The sequence below is a fragment of the Corythoichthys intestinalis genome, chromosome 6 (assembly GCF_030265065.1).
Source record: "Corythoichthys intestinalis isolate RoL2023-P3 chromosome 6, ASM3026506v1, whole genome shotgun sequence".
Lineage (NCBI taxonomy): Eukaryota > Metazoa > Chordata > Actinopteri > Syngnathiformes > Syngnathidae > Corythoichthys > Corythoichthys intestinalis.
In genome coordinates this window covers 11,233,538-11,251,290 of record NC_080400.1, presented here as the reverse complement: position 1 = coordinate 11,251,290, position 17,753 = coordinate 11,233,538, and the positions used below count along the sequence as shown (strand labels likewise).

At 39.6% G+C, this 17,753-nt stretch overlaps 2 protein-coding genes across 3 annotated transcripts in view; both read right to left on the bottom strand.

Moving 5' to 3' along the window:
- The window catches only part of LOC130917324 (heterogeneous nuclear ribonucleoprotein U-like protein 1), a 48,024-nt gene extending 36,222 nt beyond the window's left edge, over window positions 1-11,802 (bottom strand). For both annotated transcript variants that reach the window (XM_057838605.1, XM_057838606.1), the window contains exons 1-4: window positions 11,707-11,802; window positions 10,985-11,258; window positions 8,596-8,838; window positions 8,227-8,440 (exon numbers count right to left, since the gene is read on the bottom strand). In XM_057838605.1, coding sequence (XP_057694588.1) covers window positions 8,227-8,440; window positions 8,596-8,838; window positions 10,985-11,225 — 698 coding nt within the window. In that variant the 5' untranslated portion in view covers window positions 11,226-11,258; window positions 11,707-11,802. The remainder of the gene's footprint in view (window positions 1-8,226; window positions 8,441-8,595; window positions 8,839-10,984; window positions 11,259-11,706) is intronic.
- Window positions 11,803-13,576: 1,774 nt separating this feature from the next.
- LOC130917371 (optic atrophy 3 protein homolog) lies at window positions 13,577-17,444 on the bottom strand. Its single transcript, XM_057838703.1, has 3 exons — window positions 17,418-17,444; window positions 16,776-16,954; window positions 13,577-14,349 (listed from the first exon to the last, which is right to left on the bottom strand). The coding sequence occupies exons 1-3, from the start codon at window positions 17,438-17,440 to the stop codon at window positions 14,021-14,023; spliced, it is 531 nt and encodes a 176-aa protein (XP_057694686.1). The 5' UTR covers window positions 17,441-17,444; the 3' UTR covers window positions 13,577-14,020.
- Window positions 17,445-17,753: the final 309 nt, after the last annotated feature.

Below are 17,753 nucleotides of genomic sequence, written 5' to 3'. Positions count from 1 at the left end.
TTCGGCACAACGCCGGATATTTACAACGAAGTCCGCCAAAACATTGTTACCGACTTGGCTGCTACGAACAACCTCGCTTTGACAACGGACAGGTGAATGGAAATGATGAACATTGAGTGGCAAATTAAGAGCGCTGTGCTTCAAACTCGTCCTGTTTATGAAAGTCGATTGTCATATGCTGGTATGAGCAGTCGTGACTTCAGCGGCGTTTGCTGACTTTTTTAATGCGCACACACTCAATATCATGAAATAGCAAACTAGATGTGCTACGTCCCATGCCATTGGCTACATGAGCCCAGAGTGATTATGGGACACGCAGTCCATATACTACATCGATGAATTCTAAACTGTCATGACTGAATGGACGTTAAGAAGGCCAAATGAATCCATACCACTGACTATAGATAATGGTGCAAATATTGTTAATTCAGTACGTGACACAGATGGATTCGGATCACAAATGGGATGTCTTGCTCATGTAGTAAACCTAGCTGCTAAGAGAGCTGACGCAATCAATGTGCCCCGCCTCATTTTACAAACAGTGAAGATTGTTCTCAGCACTTTTATGCAAATTTTTTTCAGATCAGTAAGCACATATGCACTAAAATGCATGTTTATATGATGGCAATTTAATTTTTGCTCATTTGCAAAAAAAAAATGTAATTTTTTTAAATGTTAAATTAATTAAATGTATTGAATCGGATCGAAAATCGGGTCCCCCGTATCGAAAATCGTACCGAACGGTGACTTAACTGTATCGTTGCATCCCTATGGAACACCATTGCAGAAGCTATGAGGGGAAAAGTTTTCATTTGCCTGCTTAAGTGCAATCTTCTTTATTTTTTCTTGAAAAACACATTTTATTTATTCTGTGTTTCTGTGCGGTATTAATATTGTCTTTTACTTAAGAGGCATGGTCTATTGTTTTTAGTTGTGATTTCTTAAAAAGTATATTTGAATTTAAGAGTAAATATTTATCGCGTTTAAATGGGTGTACTTGATCTATTAATATTAGCGCTGAAACGAATACTCGAGCAACTCGAGTAACTCGAGTTTAAAAACTGATCCGAGTAATTTTATTCACCTCGACTAATCGTTTATTTTGACAGCTCTAAGCATCACGTTTTGCTCGGACTACTTTTAATGCGGGACAACGCGCTGATGTCACGTGCGGAGAGGAAGAAGGGGGAAAAAAAAAAAACTTACTGCAGCCAACAGCCGCTACAAACGACGCCGACGTTGCTAAATACTAGCCCGCACGATGCTACGTTGGTTGCAGGTAGCGTCTGATGTGTCTCATAGAGATGTATGTTGAACTAGATGCAAAATGACAGACTCGGCCGCATCTGGGCAGCGTTAGTAAACAGCCGCCATCTGAAAGCAGTACAGCGCTAAGCGCTAATAAATAAGATTAACGCTACTGTCACTACTAGCTCACGTAACGTTAGCCCTGCGTAGGGCTAGGTTTCTATTAATTATGACCACTGTCGATGCGTGGCTAACGCGTCTTACATACAGGCTTTAACATAGCATTGTGGAGTGATGAGGGTGTAAAATAAAAACTTAATACTAACTATCAATTTTAGCTCAGTAGTCATTGCTGGATAAAAAAATTAGCACTGGTCCCTAATGTGCTCCAATACAGCCTGTATCATACATTTATTTTGAACACTGCAAAAACTCAAAATCCTGTCAGGACATACAGTTTAGACTAACTTAAAACTTAAATAGAACTTAAAAATGGCTTGACACAAATAGAAATTCAATTGAAACACGGGGAAAAAATCCTAACTTTTAAGTGATGTGTGTTATCAAGCGTAACAGCATTTTTAGGTAAGATATATATTTTTTTTTGTTTCAATAAGATCTAAAAGTTTTTTGAGTGAAAGCAGTGAATTAGTCTTTTTTTTAATTCTACTTACATCTCAGATGCAATTGTTGGCTGTTTTCAACAATATACATCGAAAATAAAGACATTGATTGACTGAAAATGGTTCAAGATTAGATGAAATGTCTTGTTCTCTCATGTATATTTATAATTGCTCTTCACCTAAAAATATACTTGTTTTATCCGATTACTCGATTAATCGATAGAATTTTCAGTCGATTACTCAATTACTAAAATATTCGATAGCTGCAGCCCTAATTAATATATTCTGTATTGTATCTGTATTGTCTGTTATTGTAAATTGTTTGTTTTTTTTGTTTTTTTTGGGGGCGCAATAATATCGCATATCGCAATAATTTATGAGATAAATTATCGCACACTCAAATTTGTTATCGCCACAGGCCTACTAAGCAGCTCAACATTCGACTCATTCTTTGATTAAAAATACAATATTGAAAGCAAGATACACAAACTGCCAACAATGCAAGTGCCATTGAACTAAAGCAGAAATAGGATCATTTGCACTGTTAGATAATTATAAATATTTTAAAGCCTACATTGTTGGCCAAAAGTATTGGCACCCCTGCAATTTTGTCAGATAATGCTCAATTTCTCCCAGAAAACGATTGCAATTATAAATGCTTTGCTAGTAATATCTTCATTTATTTTGCTTGCAATGAAAAAAACACAAAAGAATGAAAAATTAAATCATTATCATTTTACACAAAACTCCAAAAATGGGCCGGACAAACGTATTGACACCCTCAGCCTAATACTTGGTAGCATAACCTTTAGACAAAATAATGGTGAAAAACCGCTTCCGGTATTCCATGAGTTTCTTACAATAGTCTGCTCGAATTTTAGACCATTCTTCATTGGCCAACAAATCCAGGTCTCTGAGATTTGAAGGATGCCTTCTCCAAACTGCCATTTTCAGATCTCTCCACAGGTGTTCTATGGGATTCAGGTCTGGACTCATTGCTGTCCACTTTAGAAGTCTCCAGTCCTTTCTCTCCAACCATTTTCTAGTGCCTTTTGAAGTGTGTTTTGGGTCATTGTTCTCCTGGCAAGTCCCATGATCTCTGAGGGAGACCCAGCCTTCTCACACTGGGGCCTGCATTATGCTGCAAAATTTGCAGTCTACAGACTTCATATGGCAATGCACAAGGTCAAGCAGTCCAGTACCAGAGGCAGCAAAGCAACCCCAAAACATCAGGGAACCTCCGCCATGTTTGACTGTGGGGACCGTGTTCTTTTCTTTGAAGGCCTCGTTCCCCCCCGTAAACTCTATGTTGATGCCTTTTTCCAAAAAAGCGCTTTTGTCTCATCTGACCTGAGAACATTCTTCCAAAATGTTTTTGGCTTTCTCGGGTAAGTTTTGGCAAACTCCAGCCTGGATTTTTATGTCTCTGGGTCAGAAGTGGGGTTGTACCAAGTAGGACCTGTACCCAGTCAAGTACTGGATGATAGTTATGAGTTTGTTACGACGTGCGCCCAGTGCATTTGAAGAAGCGAAGCATACACAGCCAGTCCATTTCTCAGTTCCAATATTTTATTTTGGTGGCATCCAAGAACTTCTCAAACGCTCTTTATCCAAATAAAACAAAGACTCAAAAACGTATTCGTAACAGAACAAACAAAATGAGTACATTCCTTTCCTGCACGCTGCAGTAAGTCACAGTCAAAAACTGTTTTGCCCTCCTAACTACCAACACCTGTGTCATTATTTGTCATCTTAAGCGTATCGGGACTGACTCCAGGTCAGTGGGGAAAGACACGTTTGACAGCCCCTAGTGGCAGGAGGTAAAATTACAAATAACACAAATCAGGAATATGGCTCATACAGGGGTCTTCCTGGGTATCCTACGGGAGTCCCTTTTCGTTCAGCCGCCGACGGATAGTACGGGTTGACACCGTTGTACCCTTGGATTGCAGGACAGCTTGAACTTGTTTGGATGTTAGTCGAGGTTCTTTATCCACCATCCCCACAATCTTTCGTTGAAATACCTCATCAATTTTTCTTTGCCGTCCACATCTAGGGAGGTTAGCCACAGTGCCATGGGCTTTACACTTATTGATGACACTGCGTACGGTAGACACAGGAACATTCAGGTCTTTGGAGATGGACTTGTAGCCTTGAGATTGCCCATGCTTCCTCACAATTTCGCTTCTTAAGCCCTCAGACAGTTCTTTGGTCTTCTTTCGTTTCTCCATGCTCAATGTGGTACACACAAGGACACAGGAGAGAGGTTGAGTCAACTTTAATCCATTTTAACTGGCTGCAAGTGTGATTTAGTTATTGCCACCACCTGTTATGTGCCACAGGTAAGTAACAGGTGCTGTTATTTACACAAATTGGAGAAGAATCACATTATTTTTCAAAGGGTGCCAATACTTTTGTCCGGCCCATTTTTGAAGTTTTGTGTAAAATGATAATGATTTCATCCCCCCCCCCCCCATTCTCTTTTGTGTTTTTTCACTGCAAGCGCAATAAATGAACATATTTCTACCAAAGTATTTGTAATTGCAATCATTTTCTGGGAGAAATTGAGCATTATCTGACAAATTGCATGAGTGGCAATACTTTAGGCCAGCAGTGTATATAGGGCACGGACTGAATTCTGTGGCTTTTGTATTTAACTCGTTGGCTGCCACGCCGTCAATGGCAGCCAATGATCGGCGCCATCACCCCAGAGTCAAAATGGATTGTTTGTCTAGTGCAGTGATCCCCAACCACCGGGCCGGGGACCGGTATTGGTCCGTGGCGCAGAGAAATAATTAATAATTTGTTTAAAGAGAATTATAATACTAAGGGGCTGTAAGATATCCATAGAACCGTTATGTGGCAAGATAACAAATATTAATAAAGTTAACAAAAAATAAAATCACATTCATGAGCAATTATCGAAAATAGATCGAAAATTACGAACATTTCCGAAAGTATTCCGGAAACAGCCGAATGGGGCTTTGACGTCACAGCCAGAAAACAAAAGGTTGAGGCAGGTGCCATCGTTGTTTATCGACAAGAGAGTTGCGTTCGTGTTTTATCAAAAAAATCGCTAAAATGGTTCAAACCTGTTATGCTATGTTGTGTATAAAAAGCCATTTGTCTCAATGTATTACCCATGAGTTCCCGAACGCGAGAAAAAGAGTTGGACTACGCAGACTGAGTAAAGTTCATCTGTGCAAAGAGGGCTAATTCTGCAGACCCAGCCTCCGGCACGGTTTTGTGTGCTGCACATTTTACGCAAGAAAGCTATTCGAACTATGGACAAATGAAATCAGGTTTTGCTAAGAAATTGCTGCTGAAAGCAGATGCGGTGCCCACCATACACGCGCAGCCACCTAAATGTCCCAGAGATATCAAGAAAGAGGATGATGACTGGCACTGATGAGACCACCCCACCACCCCAGGCTAAGCAAAGGAGGGGAGCAGCCAAGCTCGAAATGGCCAGAGTGAGTACTCTTTTATAATAAAAAAAACATCACGCATTGGATATAGGACTGGACACATGTACAAATTATCGCTTGTAAAATATAAACAACCAATCCTCCAATCCCATTCATATTTGTGTCTGTTGGCAGAGCGAAAACCAATGATAATACAATAAATGATAATTATTCTATACATTACTTTATTTCGCGGTCACGGTGTATCAGCTTCACACAAAAAATGCAAAACAAACCATTCGGTGTTTCCCACACAATCGGTTACTGGTGTTTCATCAGTGTGATTGCTCCCCTCAATGATCGTTTCATTAGGCTGCATTGGCTTTTGTTTGGGCTCAAATTGATAACCCAAAACACCAAAGAAAGGTTCATAACTCTCCTCGTCACTATTAGAAGAACGTTCGTTTCGTCGGATTCGTCGCTGCAACTAGAAACAAAATTGTCCGCCATCATCGCCGCCATTCAGTACTAAGCACTGAGCCGGGTGTTTCCTAGTTGTGACGTCACGCACACATTATGCTAGATTTCCCGGATCTTGGGCGCCGGTCGTTTTAGCTCGACAATCGATCCAAATTTCTCTCATTTTCTTGGTGTTGCGATGTGTGTAATTACATGAAGTGGCATGATATGAACCCAAAAGGCATGCGTTTATGGACAAATGATGGAATATTAGCATTTCCCCAGGTGTTTTCATACTCTAAGACCACAATCTGGCCTGTGCTTCTTGACTAATCCAAGTAGAGATGTGTGTACACTGCACTCTAATAGTTGACCGCCAGTACTGGGGTGTTGGCACACTTACAATAGCCCAGCGTCAGTCAATGTAAGCAGTAACGTTAGCTGCTGTTGGCTATGTGCTGCGGGCGGCGATGTCTTTGGATAGCTTTTTTACACGGAAAAGGCCACTGCTGAGCGAGAAGAGGAGCCTATAACCCAAGCCAAGAAACCTTTCATGATTGGAGAAGAACTCATTATGCCTGTGACCAAGGATGTTTTCCGTCAAGTTTTAGGAGAGGCGACTTTTAAAAAAGGTTGATTCAGTGTATGGTGAGTTACATTTCCTCTGCCCTCAATGTTCGTTTTTAGCCCTGTCCTGTTATTTTATATTGATTGGAATTTTACGACCTCACATTGCCAGTCCGTGGAAAAAAAGGCCCACTTTATACTGGTCCGAGATGCCAAAGAGGGTGGGGACTAGAGGTGGGAATCTTTGGGCACCTAACGATTCGATTACGATTCAGAGGCTCCGATTCGATTATAAATCGATTATTGATGCACCACAAACCCCCCATCATCACCCCCCCCCCTATCATCACCCCCAACCCTTTTTAATTTTTTTGTACACTAGTTCCAAAATTGTTCAAAAATCCTCTCAGGCTAAGCAAACTACTATTTCAGTATCAAGTTAACTGTTAAAAACAGTAAATAAAATACTCAAGTCCCCATTCTGTATCGGCAGCTTTAAACTACATTCAATTAATTTAATGTTGTGAATCAACCGTTAAAGTTGTTAAAATTGCTCCCATTATTCCATAATTTCCCTTCTGTCTACTTTCGACGTGAAAGTTTTAAAACTGTTTAATCATTTAAAGATAAATTCAAGTCAAGATTTTGCCGATTTGTTTTTTTTTTTTTTGTAGATAAAAAGTAATTAGGTTCGCTACAACAGAGCCTTCTAGAGAAGTCTACTGCTTTAAGATGGCGCCTGTTTACTAGGGCGGGAAAGTGTCATTTCGCATCTAGTTCTTGGTATATGATCTAACACGGCTATCGTCTGTCATTTCACATCTAGTTCTAGATATATGTGATATCTCCCATAGCCGTATGTTGCCCTATGTTTGTAGCAAGTTAGCAACAAGCAACTGGGCGCTGTTTGTAGCAGCTGACGGCCGCAGTCAGGTATTAGTGTTTTTTTTTAATCTAGCGGCATGAGTTGAACATATTTACTCTCGGTCCGTTCCTCATTGCGTCCTGAAGACCGCGCTGACTGTGTTTTATTTCTGCTTTACCTTGTATAATTCAATAATCGGAATTTGGATGTTTGTGAATCATTCTCGAATCTTCCACGGCCGAATCGCGAATAATCCAAGAATCGGAAATTTCCCACGCCTCTAGTGGGGACCACTGGTCTAGTGCCTTCAATAGCATCTGGATTTAACAGTTAATATTTTCCCATTTAATATTTTTTAAAACTTTTTAAATTAAAATAGGAAAAGAAAATAAACGAGTGGGAAAAAGCGAGTGAATGTTTTTTTTTTTTAAATCAAAAACAGCAAATGTTCTTTTTTAAAAGATGAGCATTGACAGCAAGCCCGAACAGCTTAAATTAAATGGATGTCTATAGTTGTCGATGGCAGGCAATAAGTATATTGAAAATAAATAAATGTTCTTTCCAGTGTTATTGGGGCCATAAACAGTGTATATGTTATTTTTTAATTAATTTAAACTTTATTACTTGTTTCATTAACATTTCATTCATATAAAAGTTAATGTTTTATAATTTATAAAAAAAATATCTAAAAATAACGATGAAAAAAATATTTGATAGTTTAGATCTGCTTCCCACATGTTTAGACATCACATTTTGTATCATGTAGGTCACAATATAAATATTTGAGATAAAAGCAACCCAGATGTCCAGGTTATGTGGACCCCAGGTTTAAGTTACCAATAATGGTCACCTGCCCTATGAAGTCTTAATTTGTATATAAGCATATGAGAGAGCAACACGTGTGTTTTATGTTATCCTTTGCTAAAAATGTTTGCCCTTGCATTTGGTCAGATATATTTGCATATTTTCTTTCATCAGTTGCAAATTGATCTGAAACGTTCCACTCTGTGATAAACATACTTTTCGCACATTGACTTATGAACAATTAAATAAATACCTCTTCTCCTCACGGTGCTCGTAGTAGTTATAGCCCCTGTTCTCCTCATGTGGTCGCTTTCGGCTGTAGTGTCCGCCTTTTTCGGACTCTGGCTTCACTTGGTCGCCCCCGCTGCCGCCATCTTGCTCGTTTTTGGGCTCCGCTTTATGGGCATCCCGCCCTGCGTCGCCTCCGGCCTGGGTGGCGACGTTCATTTTGACGTCATCTTTGTCTTCTGTACCGAAGAAAAGGGAATTGAGCTTCACTACTCAGAATGTTGAGCTTCACTACTCACAATGTTATTTTTTGTGCATTTTATCTAAGGGCCTCTATGATGTCACAACATGATGTGAGCGATCTGGTCATGCCAGGAATCGTCGTATCACATACCGTCCTTGACGTCTGCATTTTCATCTTCTTCGTCTTCAAGTTTGATAACCCCTTCGTTGAGGTCGTCAGCTCCGGGGTTGTCAGCACCGAAGTCCGGCACGCCGTGAGTTAATTCTGGCGTCGCCTGAGTCTCATACGCATCGCAGTCAACCGGGGGCTCGGCCTCTTCGTCCTCGTAGTAGCCGCCCGAATCTCTGCCTTCGTCTTCCTCAAGCATTCCATCGCCTTCGCCAAAGGCCATTCCTGTGAATATACAGAGGAAAGGCAGAACATGCTTCAGATGCGGGAAATCAAAGATTAATACCCTAATAACAGTAAATTAAACTTTCAAAGCAGTTTTAACTCTAAATGAGTTTGTCACTAGTAGACGCGCAAACAATTTGAATTGGGAGGTTTGGCAGCGAATGAGCGTTCATTCGCAAAATTCTTCATTTATCAAAATTTGAAAACATCCATTTCCAGCACCCTTACAAGCCCAAGTACTTAGTGTTCCGAGAAGAATACTCTCAGTCATTCAGGTCACCCTCATTTAATCAATCACTCCCCACAACCACTACTGGCATCAATCTTCTGGAACCCAAACGACAGTTGCTAGGATACCGAGCGGAGAGGTCACTGTCCGTCAATAAAGGTCATTGGGTGGAAACGACATCAGGAATATTGCATTCACTTGTAAAGTGCTAGTGAAGCTGCCTCAACAGTCAAAGGAGACTGCATTGCTGCTGTTATTTGTTAGAAGGAAAAAATCAGTTTCTCTGGAACTGACAAAATGATAGCATTGTATGTGGAAGGATGGGTGGCGTTTCATCTTTCCTACATGTATCAAGTATTTGTGCAAAGGTTGGCATTTAAACCATAAAATAAAAAGTATTACCCTATTGAAATAACTGCAAATGTGTTTAATGCATTACAACACCACAAAAACAGTCACATTTAAATATAAAAAAAAAATAAAACTCCAAACCAATGTAGTTGATTTTTACTACATGTTGCTGTACCGTTTCGATGGCTGCAATTACCACAATAACAAAGCTCATTTGCTAACCAGTAGAGGCGTGCGAAATTTCCGATTCTTAGATTATTCGCGATTCGGCCGTGGAAGATTCGAGAACGATTCACAAACATCCAAATTCCCATTATTTAATTATACCAGGTAAAGCGGAAATAAAACACAGTCAGCGCGGTCTTTAGGACGCAATGAGGAACGGACCGAGAGTAAATATCATGTTCAACTCATGCCGCTAGGTTAAAAACACAATACCTGACTGCGGCCATCAGCCGCTACAAACAGCACCCAGTTGCTAGTTGCTACAAACATACGGCTATGGTAGCTATCACATATCTAGAAATAGATGTGAAATGACAGACGACGGCCGTGTTAGATCATATACCAAGAACTAGATGCGAAATGACACTTTTCCGCGCTAGTAAACAGGCACCATCTTAAAGCAGTAAACTTCTCTAGAAGGCTGTTGTAGCGAATCGAATTACTTTTTATCTTTAACAAAAAAATTAAAATCGACAAAATCTAAAATCTATAAATGATGAAACAGTTTTAAAACTTTCACGTCGAAAGTAGACGGAAGGGAAATTATGGAATAACAGGAGCAATTTTAACAACTTTAATGGTTGATTCACAACATTAAATTAATCAAATGTAGTTTAAAGCTGCCAATACAGAATGGGGACTTGAGTATTTTATTTACCGTTTTCAACGGTTTACTTGATACTGAAATAGTAGTTTGTTTAGCCTGAGAGGATTTTTGAACAATTTTGGAACTAGTGTACAAAAAATTAAAAGCGGCGGGGGTGGGGGTTTGATGATGCATCAATAATCGATTTATAATCGAATCGGAGCCTCTGAATCGTAATTGAATCGTTTCCCACCTCTACTAAACAGTATTACGTAAACTGTAGTTTTCCCCAGTGCTTTATTAGCCTGGCAGATATTGTATTTTGTTTATTATAACTGTAACGGACGGTGAATTTTTGTAAGACAACATGTATTGTTAATAAATATAACAATCAATATCATGTCAATAATTTTATTGATATACATGTATTTTATTTTTCCTAAAACATTTCTTTGGGTGGGGTGGAAACCCTGTGTTATTCATCTTTCAACCATAAATCAATTTGCTTGCCCTTCCATATAAATCCAAATGTAATTATCCTTGTTTTGTTTCCACTTTAGCTGCGATCGTGTGGAAAAACTTCAAGTAAGCTCGTGGAATTCTGGGACGAATTGTTCACAATCTGACAATTCTAAATGTTTTTAAATCGCTTCCATTATGTTGTCTACCCACTGTTTTGCTTTCAATTTGATACAAAACAAACGTACTCGCGCAGACGAACGATCAATAGGTGACCTATTGTTGCTGGAATTTACCTTGCTCTTCGTCCCCATCCTCGCACACTCCCCCGTCGTCGTCGTCGTCGTAGTCCCCCACCACATCGTCAGCTTGCTGTTCATTGCCCCCTCCGCCGGGCGACTCGGCCAGGGCTTCTTCCTCCATCGCCACCCTGAGCCGCTCCACCAGGTCCGCCTTCAGGCCTCGGGGGTCCAGGCCTCGGCGTTGCAGCTCACTCTTCAACTCATTTACTTTCAGTTTCTTCACGTCGAAACTCATCGCGTTGCTTGGCGTGTGTGTGTGGGACAAATGCTGCAGAGAAAATGTAAAAGGGGTGGGTGTGGGGGGTGAGTTATTGGAAAGTCAATAGAGTCGAATTGTATTGAACACGCAATGGGCGCCATAATGGAGCGTTATGCTAACACTAGCTGCTAACTACACGGCGGTAAATACTCGGAAAAACACTAAAATAAAATCGAATAATGTCGTCCTAAATATATATTTATTAGCACCGCCGAGAAAAAACTACTACTCACAAGTGTGGATAATTCTGCTCGCTAATTCGCGTTTGTCCTCGTCGACGTTAGCCACCTAGCTTAGCACAAAGGCCAGTGCAGCGAAGCTTCGAAAGCGTTTGAAAAGTGCATTTTACAAACAAGATCATATTTCGTGTGCAAACTAAATACTCGAATTGCATTTTGCGTAAGTAGTAATAAACGTGATGCACCGAATTGTGGATGATATTTAAATCGAGGCCTACCTGCTCCGACGCGTTCTCGCGGGCAATAAAAAGCGTAGTTGACAAAAAGAGCGACCGCTGCCAACTAGCGCCGCAACCAGCGACTGCACACCGGAAGCCACGACCACCGGATTTTGCGTCATTAATTAGTTATACATGATTAAAATACGTACTTTACAATTTTTTTTATTTTTTTTAATTTACGTCTTGGTCGCAGATGAGCGTTTTTAATGCTGAGATTACATGTAAAAAATATTGCAACTGTTTTTTTGTAAAATGATTTAGACTTGCATTAATTGTAACGTGACGTAAGATTTATATGAAAGGATAGTGGGTACTGTAGTTATAGGGAATGTCCCCCAACCATCGCCATCTTGCTATTTAAAAAAGAAACGGATATAACCTTTGTAAAATCCTCACGTTTGACAGTAAAAATCCGTATTTCCTCAATTATGGACAAATAAATCACCGTAAGTAATTGTTTTGAGACACAGCAGCGCGTCTATCATCAAGTATAAGGCTCCTTATTTTAATTAATCTAAGGGTCTATGCTGAAAGGATTTAAGAACATGTTGGGAGATCTATACACAATTTAGGCACACAATTAAGAAATATGCCCAGCAATGGCTGATCCAGGTCAGGGTGTACCCCGCCTCTTGCCCGAAGATAGCTGGCCAGCAGTCCAGTGACCCTCAAGAGGAAAAGCTATTCAGAAGATGAAATTAAGAAATAACCTTATTCCTAATGGAAAGATTGGCCATTTGCAGAGGTTAAATAATACTGTGCATGCGTTACATGTAATATATAAATGTATATCATTATAATCAACCAATTGTTAAATAAAAAAAATATTACTGTACAGATAAATCTAGAAAATTATTTCAATCCAGTTCAGGCTCGAATGTACTTGAAACCCTGGTTAACTCAGTGGCTGCTATTGGCGAGGGAATAGATTTTCTTTCCAAAGGCCTCAAGAACAAATGCTTACCTTAGAAACTTACACTTGAGATTACAATGGTACCTCTACTTCCAAAATTGGTTCTGGAAGTAGTTTCGTAACTTGAAAATTCTGTAAGTAGGCGGGTTTTCCAAATGCCCTAATCTGTTCCAAGATGAAATTCAGACATAAAGCTTTTATATGCATAAAAATGCATCAAAACATGTAACAAATACATGTTACAATTACATTATTGCACAATAAACATAAAATGTGTGCATAATGTATCATAAAATAAATTTTAAAAATTAAAAAAAAAAAAGTTTACACACTCATGTAAAGCTGTCGGAACGTGATGGGCGAATGAAGAGGAAGCTGAGATACACACATACTGTAGAAGCAGGTAGTAGATGTCCCACTTAGCCAACTGGATGCCAGGAATGTTAGGAAATAGCCAATGGCAGAGCAGCTATAAGTATGTTACATTCAGTAAACTCTGGGAGCCTCGAGTATCAGCCATACTGTATTTCCGGCTTTCGTAATCTGAAATTTATTCCGTAACAAGAGGCCATATTTTCCTGTTGAGGAGTGTCTTAACCTGAAAATTCTGTATGTAGAGACATTCATAAGTAGAGGTACCACTGTTTTTGATGCCAGCCTCTCCCAGTCAAAATGACACCTCTGTCAATGGCACTGAACGCTAAGGTCAAGCGGTATAAAATTCAATTGTGATGCAAGGTAATGTCTGCTCAACTATATTTTCTGAGCAATTTCTAGACACACAAAATTCCATGACTGTAGTTTATACAATTCTTCACTCATTCCATCTTATGTTGATAACAAGCGTTCAAGATGATTTAAATACGTACTGTGTATATATATATTTTTTTCTGAGTTTTGAGGCACAACCATGATCAATGCAATAATTTCATTTTTAGGGAAATTTGTACAAACTCACTAATAATACAATTATCTTTATTTTCAACCATTCATTCATTACGTAAGCTCCACATAAACTAGCAAACTTATTGACAGTGATTTTGAGATTTTCTTTTCCGAATGGCATGTTAATTATTAACAAAGCCTCTCCCAAGTTTATAAATATCAAAACAGTCATTGTTATCTGATATAATTTTGAATTTGTTGATGCAATTTTTTACGGTCCTTGTAATGAGCATGCAATATCGACCACAGAAAATACACTATGAATATCATAGCAATCCCCATTTTTTGCACACAGTTGCTCCAAAAATGAGCTCCTAACAAATCCCTGCTCCTTGATGTTATGTTCACTTCTTCCTCCTTGCGGTGGCAGTGTGTGACGTAGCAGCATGAGGCTTTACATGTTGCCATCGCGTGTTGTTGAACCACTCGGCGTACCGCCATTACAAAATCAAATCACTTTTTTGAGGGTGTAGGGAAGGAGACCAGCTGTCTGTTCACCTCTCTTAGCTGAGCACTTAGCGTCTCTGTGGTAAACGTGAGCTCGGCAATTTGAGTCTGTAGATGGTTGAGCGTCTGGTCGAGCTCGTCCTCCTTGCGACGAGAGTTGGCCGACTGCCTGGTGTACTCCAACACCATGCAACCGCCGCCCACCAGGAAGATCAGCGTCTCACCTAGCAGCTCGGCACCCAGCTCTGCAGCCGCGTCCTCATTCAGCGGCTTAATGTTAGCCCCCCGGAAGCCCATGATGCGCATCTTGGTTCTCATCTCAATCCAGTGGTACACTGCAGTGATATAAAGTATATGCAGATGTCAGTGATGCCACATAGTCTTGTTTATGGTGGTATTTTGACTTAAGAGTTTTCACTTTGTTTTACTTTATTTTAATTTTATACTTATTTTAATCATGTCTTGAGCAGTTTGGGAGATAGCGAACAGTCTATATCTTGGTAGGAATAAGCCTTGAAACAACACATATTTGATCAAATAAAGGCTTAATAATGGGAAGCATGTCTTTATATACAAAGTCTTGTTGACATTATAAATCATCATTTGTATGAACATTGCACGACATATGAGCGAAGTTGAAATACTGTTCAAAAAAAATATGTGCGTGGTTAAACTGAGTTTAGTCACAGAATTAATTAAACTTGTAGGTTATCGTACCATCATACTTTAAAGTGATATTTTCCTGGCCGGAGTCTAATTTCTTTTTTTTTTTTTTTTTTTTAAAGGTCCATTTATTTTTGTATCAACATTATGGCTCATCGTTAACTTTCAAAAATCCACAAAACAGAAGTTATAATGGCCCTTTCTAAAATATTAGATTTACTGGTGCACGATAATTATTGGTCTGATAATTATCGGTCCGATAATAGGAATTATGACGTCATCCCAATAAATCCAATAACAATATTAATAGGACTGATAATATATGCTGCAATATTTTGGGCACGGTGTCGGTGGATTGGGATGTGAGCGTTTGTAAATCAAGTGCTCCCTTTCTGTGACGTCACACTTTTGTGCCGCACAGCTGGCGAGAAAAGAAAAGGTGTATTGAGATGTGTGCGTTTGTAAATCAAGCGCTCCCTTTCTGTGACATCACGCTCAAGTGTGCCGCATGGCTGGCGAGAAACACATCTAAATAAGCCACTTAAAAGATGACAAACGCTTCGATGGTGTTTTAAAAGAGTACGAGGACGTGAGAACTGCGAATGAAGCTGCCCAGTGCCCATCCAATGCCAAAGCCAGCTAATAAGCCGGGGTTGTACCATTTAACAAGGCCTTTGAAAAGTTTCACAAAGATGACCGGGGGCTATAGCGATCACAAACATTATCACAGAAATAACAGTGCTAGACAACCAACCCTTTTCCCTCGTCGAAGACATAGGATTCAGGCGGCTACTTCGTCATTTGGAGCCAGGTTCATCATTCCAAGCCGCCGCCACTTTTCAGATGAATGTTTACCGGAACAGTATGATGAGATTGCCACACCCTTCCATACTTCGATCGGCAACCATGCAGGTTGTCGTAGGGTGTTGTTGTATGTAGGTTTTCACCCCGGACATACAGTATAGACGTATAATGTTAGTCCTGTCAGCATGCTTGGTAGATTTCATACTATGCAGAGAAGAAACCTCATACTTTATTGAAAATGGGTTCAATCACTGCCGTTTGATTATTATAAGGTAAGCCATTAATCCTTTTTGTTCTACCATATTTTTGTTATGAGGAATGAGTGATGAACTTTATCATAAAATGTTTGCATTTTACAGTGTTAGTTATAAGTTAGTAAGTTATTGAGAGGCCTTTTGGTTATTGATAGGCTTGCTGTCCTAACAGGTCTCCCAGATAAAGAAAGTTGTTTCATGGACCAAGACCCCAACAGTCTCCTCTCCTGTAGCCCCAAATATTTTTATCTGATGACAAAGCACAATACCTGTTAATGTTTTAGGTCAGTGCTCATTGTTCAGGAAACACATCTTCAATTATATTGACTACTTGATTGTGATCGACTCAAAATTTATTTATTTAAAAAAATAAATATTGGCACTTTATTTGAAGTCAAGGCTGTTCCTGTCTTTATAATAATGTTCATATCATTATGAAAAATTTGGTTAGGTCAAAGGAAAATATGTTGAATCCACCACTAGTTTTTTTTTAAATCTCAAATACTCGGGTGAATATACATTTTAAAAATTATATATTTATTATCGGTTATTGATATTGATTACGGCTTTGAGGAGGAGGAAGTTATCGATATCGGTTTCAAAAAATGGAAACGTTTTATCTAATTTAGGTTAGACGTTCCACATTTTATGCCATTACATGCAGTTTAGTTTGAAGCTATTTCAAGAAAACACTAAAACAATAATGCATGTAATACATAATATTTTAATTAAATTAAATAAGCCGTTGCAATTGCAATTTGAATTGCTAAAATGGAGAAAAAAAAGTATTAATATTTATGATGAGTGAGTGGGGAGTTGTTGTACTGCTAGCAGAAGCAGTCAATGACAAACAAGACCCACCCACTAACTGTTCTTGTCTACTATTGGTCAGTTAAAAGAATTCACGACTTCTATTGGATACGAGGCTAGCCCAAGCACAATCCCATTGGCTTTCGGCGAGTCTGGGTTATATTAAGTCCGGGGATGTCTGACACTAGAATCTAGCGGTCACCACGCGTCCTTAAAGGTCCTTTACTCACGTTGTGCCGGCGGCAGACATATATAATTCTTGAAAAACTCGCTTCTCCGAGCCCCGGCTTTTATCCGGTTGGCTACGGGTTTGCTCAGCTGCTTTACTCCGAGATACAGGAGCTTGGCGATTGGGAAGGCGCCGACGACCATCTTGGGGCGGAAGTGCGTTGAAGTAGGGGCGGAGCGCCTTAGAAAAAGTAAAACACGTGGTTAGTTTGTCCACCAATCAGACGCGACGCTATCACGCCGCCAACGTGATTATGACAAATGCACACCGGACAAGGACTACATTCATTATGTGGTCACACGTATTTGTACTTTGTCATTCGACTGTTTTTCGGTTGTAAGAACGGAAACGTGAGGTGTTAAATTGTTTTAAGCATAACAAAACGATAATATATTTGATAGTAATAATAATTAAAGAATAACAGTGGCATGTTTTACCTGTCTTAAAGGTAAAGACAGCCTTTATCATGTGATCCCCAACGGGAAAAAATATTGTTTATTGAATTGAAAAAACAAATGATTTTTCTGATGTGTTATAGCAGAGGGAAACGTAAATGAAAGCTAGTATTTCCAGAAGGTGGCAGCCTGACACGGGGCAGACATTTGATCAAAACTAGTGCCTTTTTATCCAATCTCACACTTACCCCGTCACACCATTAGAACCCATTATTTCATGCATCTATGCCAGGGGTTTTCAACCCAGTCCTCAAGGCACACTGTGGGTCCTGGTTTTTGTTCCAGCCGATCCAGCAGAGACAGTTGAACCAATGAGGCTTCTGCTAAAACAAGCCACACCTGACTGCAATCAACTGATTGCACTTGTAAAACACCAGATTGGGGAAAAAGTGTTGTCATCTTGTTTGGTAAGAATGAAATCCTGCACCCACAGTGTGCCTTAGTGGAATAGGTTGGGAACCCCTGATCTATGCTGACTATCACAAAATGGCTGCGCTGGTTAGCAGTGTCATTTTTTTGTATGT

Coding starts and splice junctions, on each gene's coding strand:
- LOC130917371 (XM_057838703.1), bottom strand. CDS start 17,440: ATGGGTTCTAATGGTGTGACGGG. Junction 16,955..17,417: donor GGTTCTAATGGTGTGACGGG/GTAAGTGTGAGA, acceptor ACTTTTTCTAAG/GCGCTCCGCCCCTACTTCAA. Junction 14,350..16,775: donor ATGTCTGCCGCCGGCACAAC/GTGAGTAAAGGA, acceptor ATATCACTGCAG/TGTACCACTGGATTGAGATG.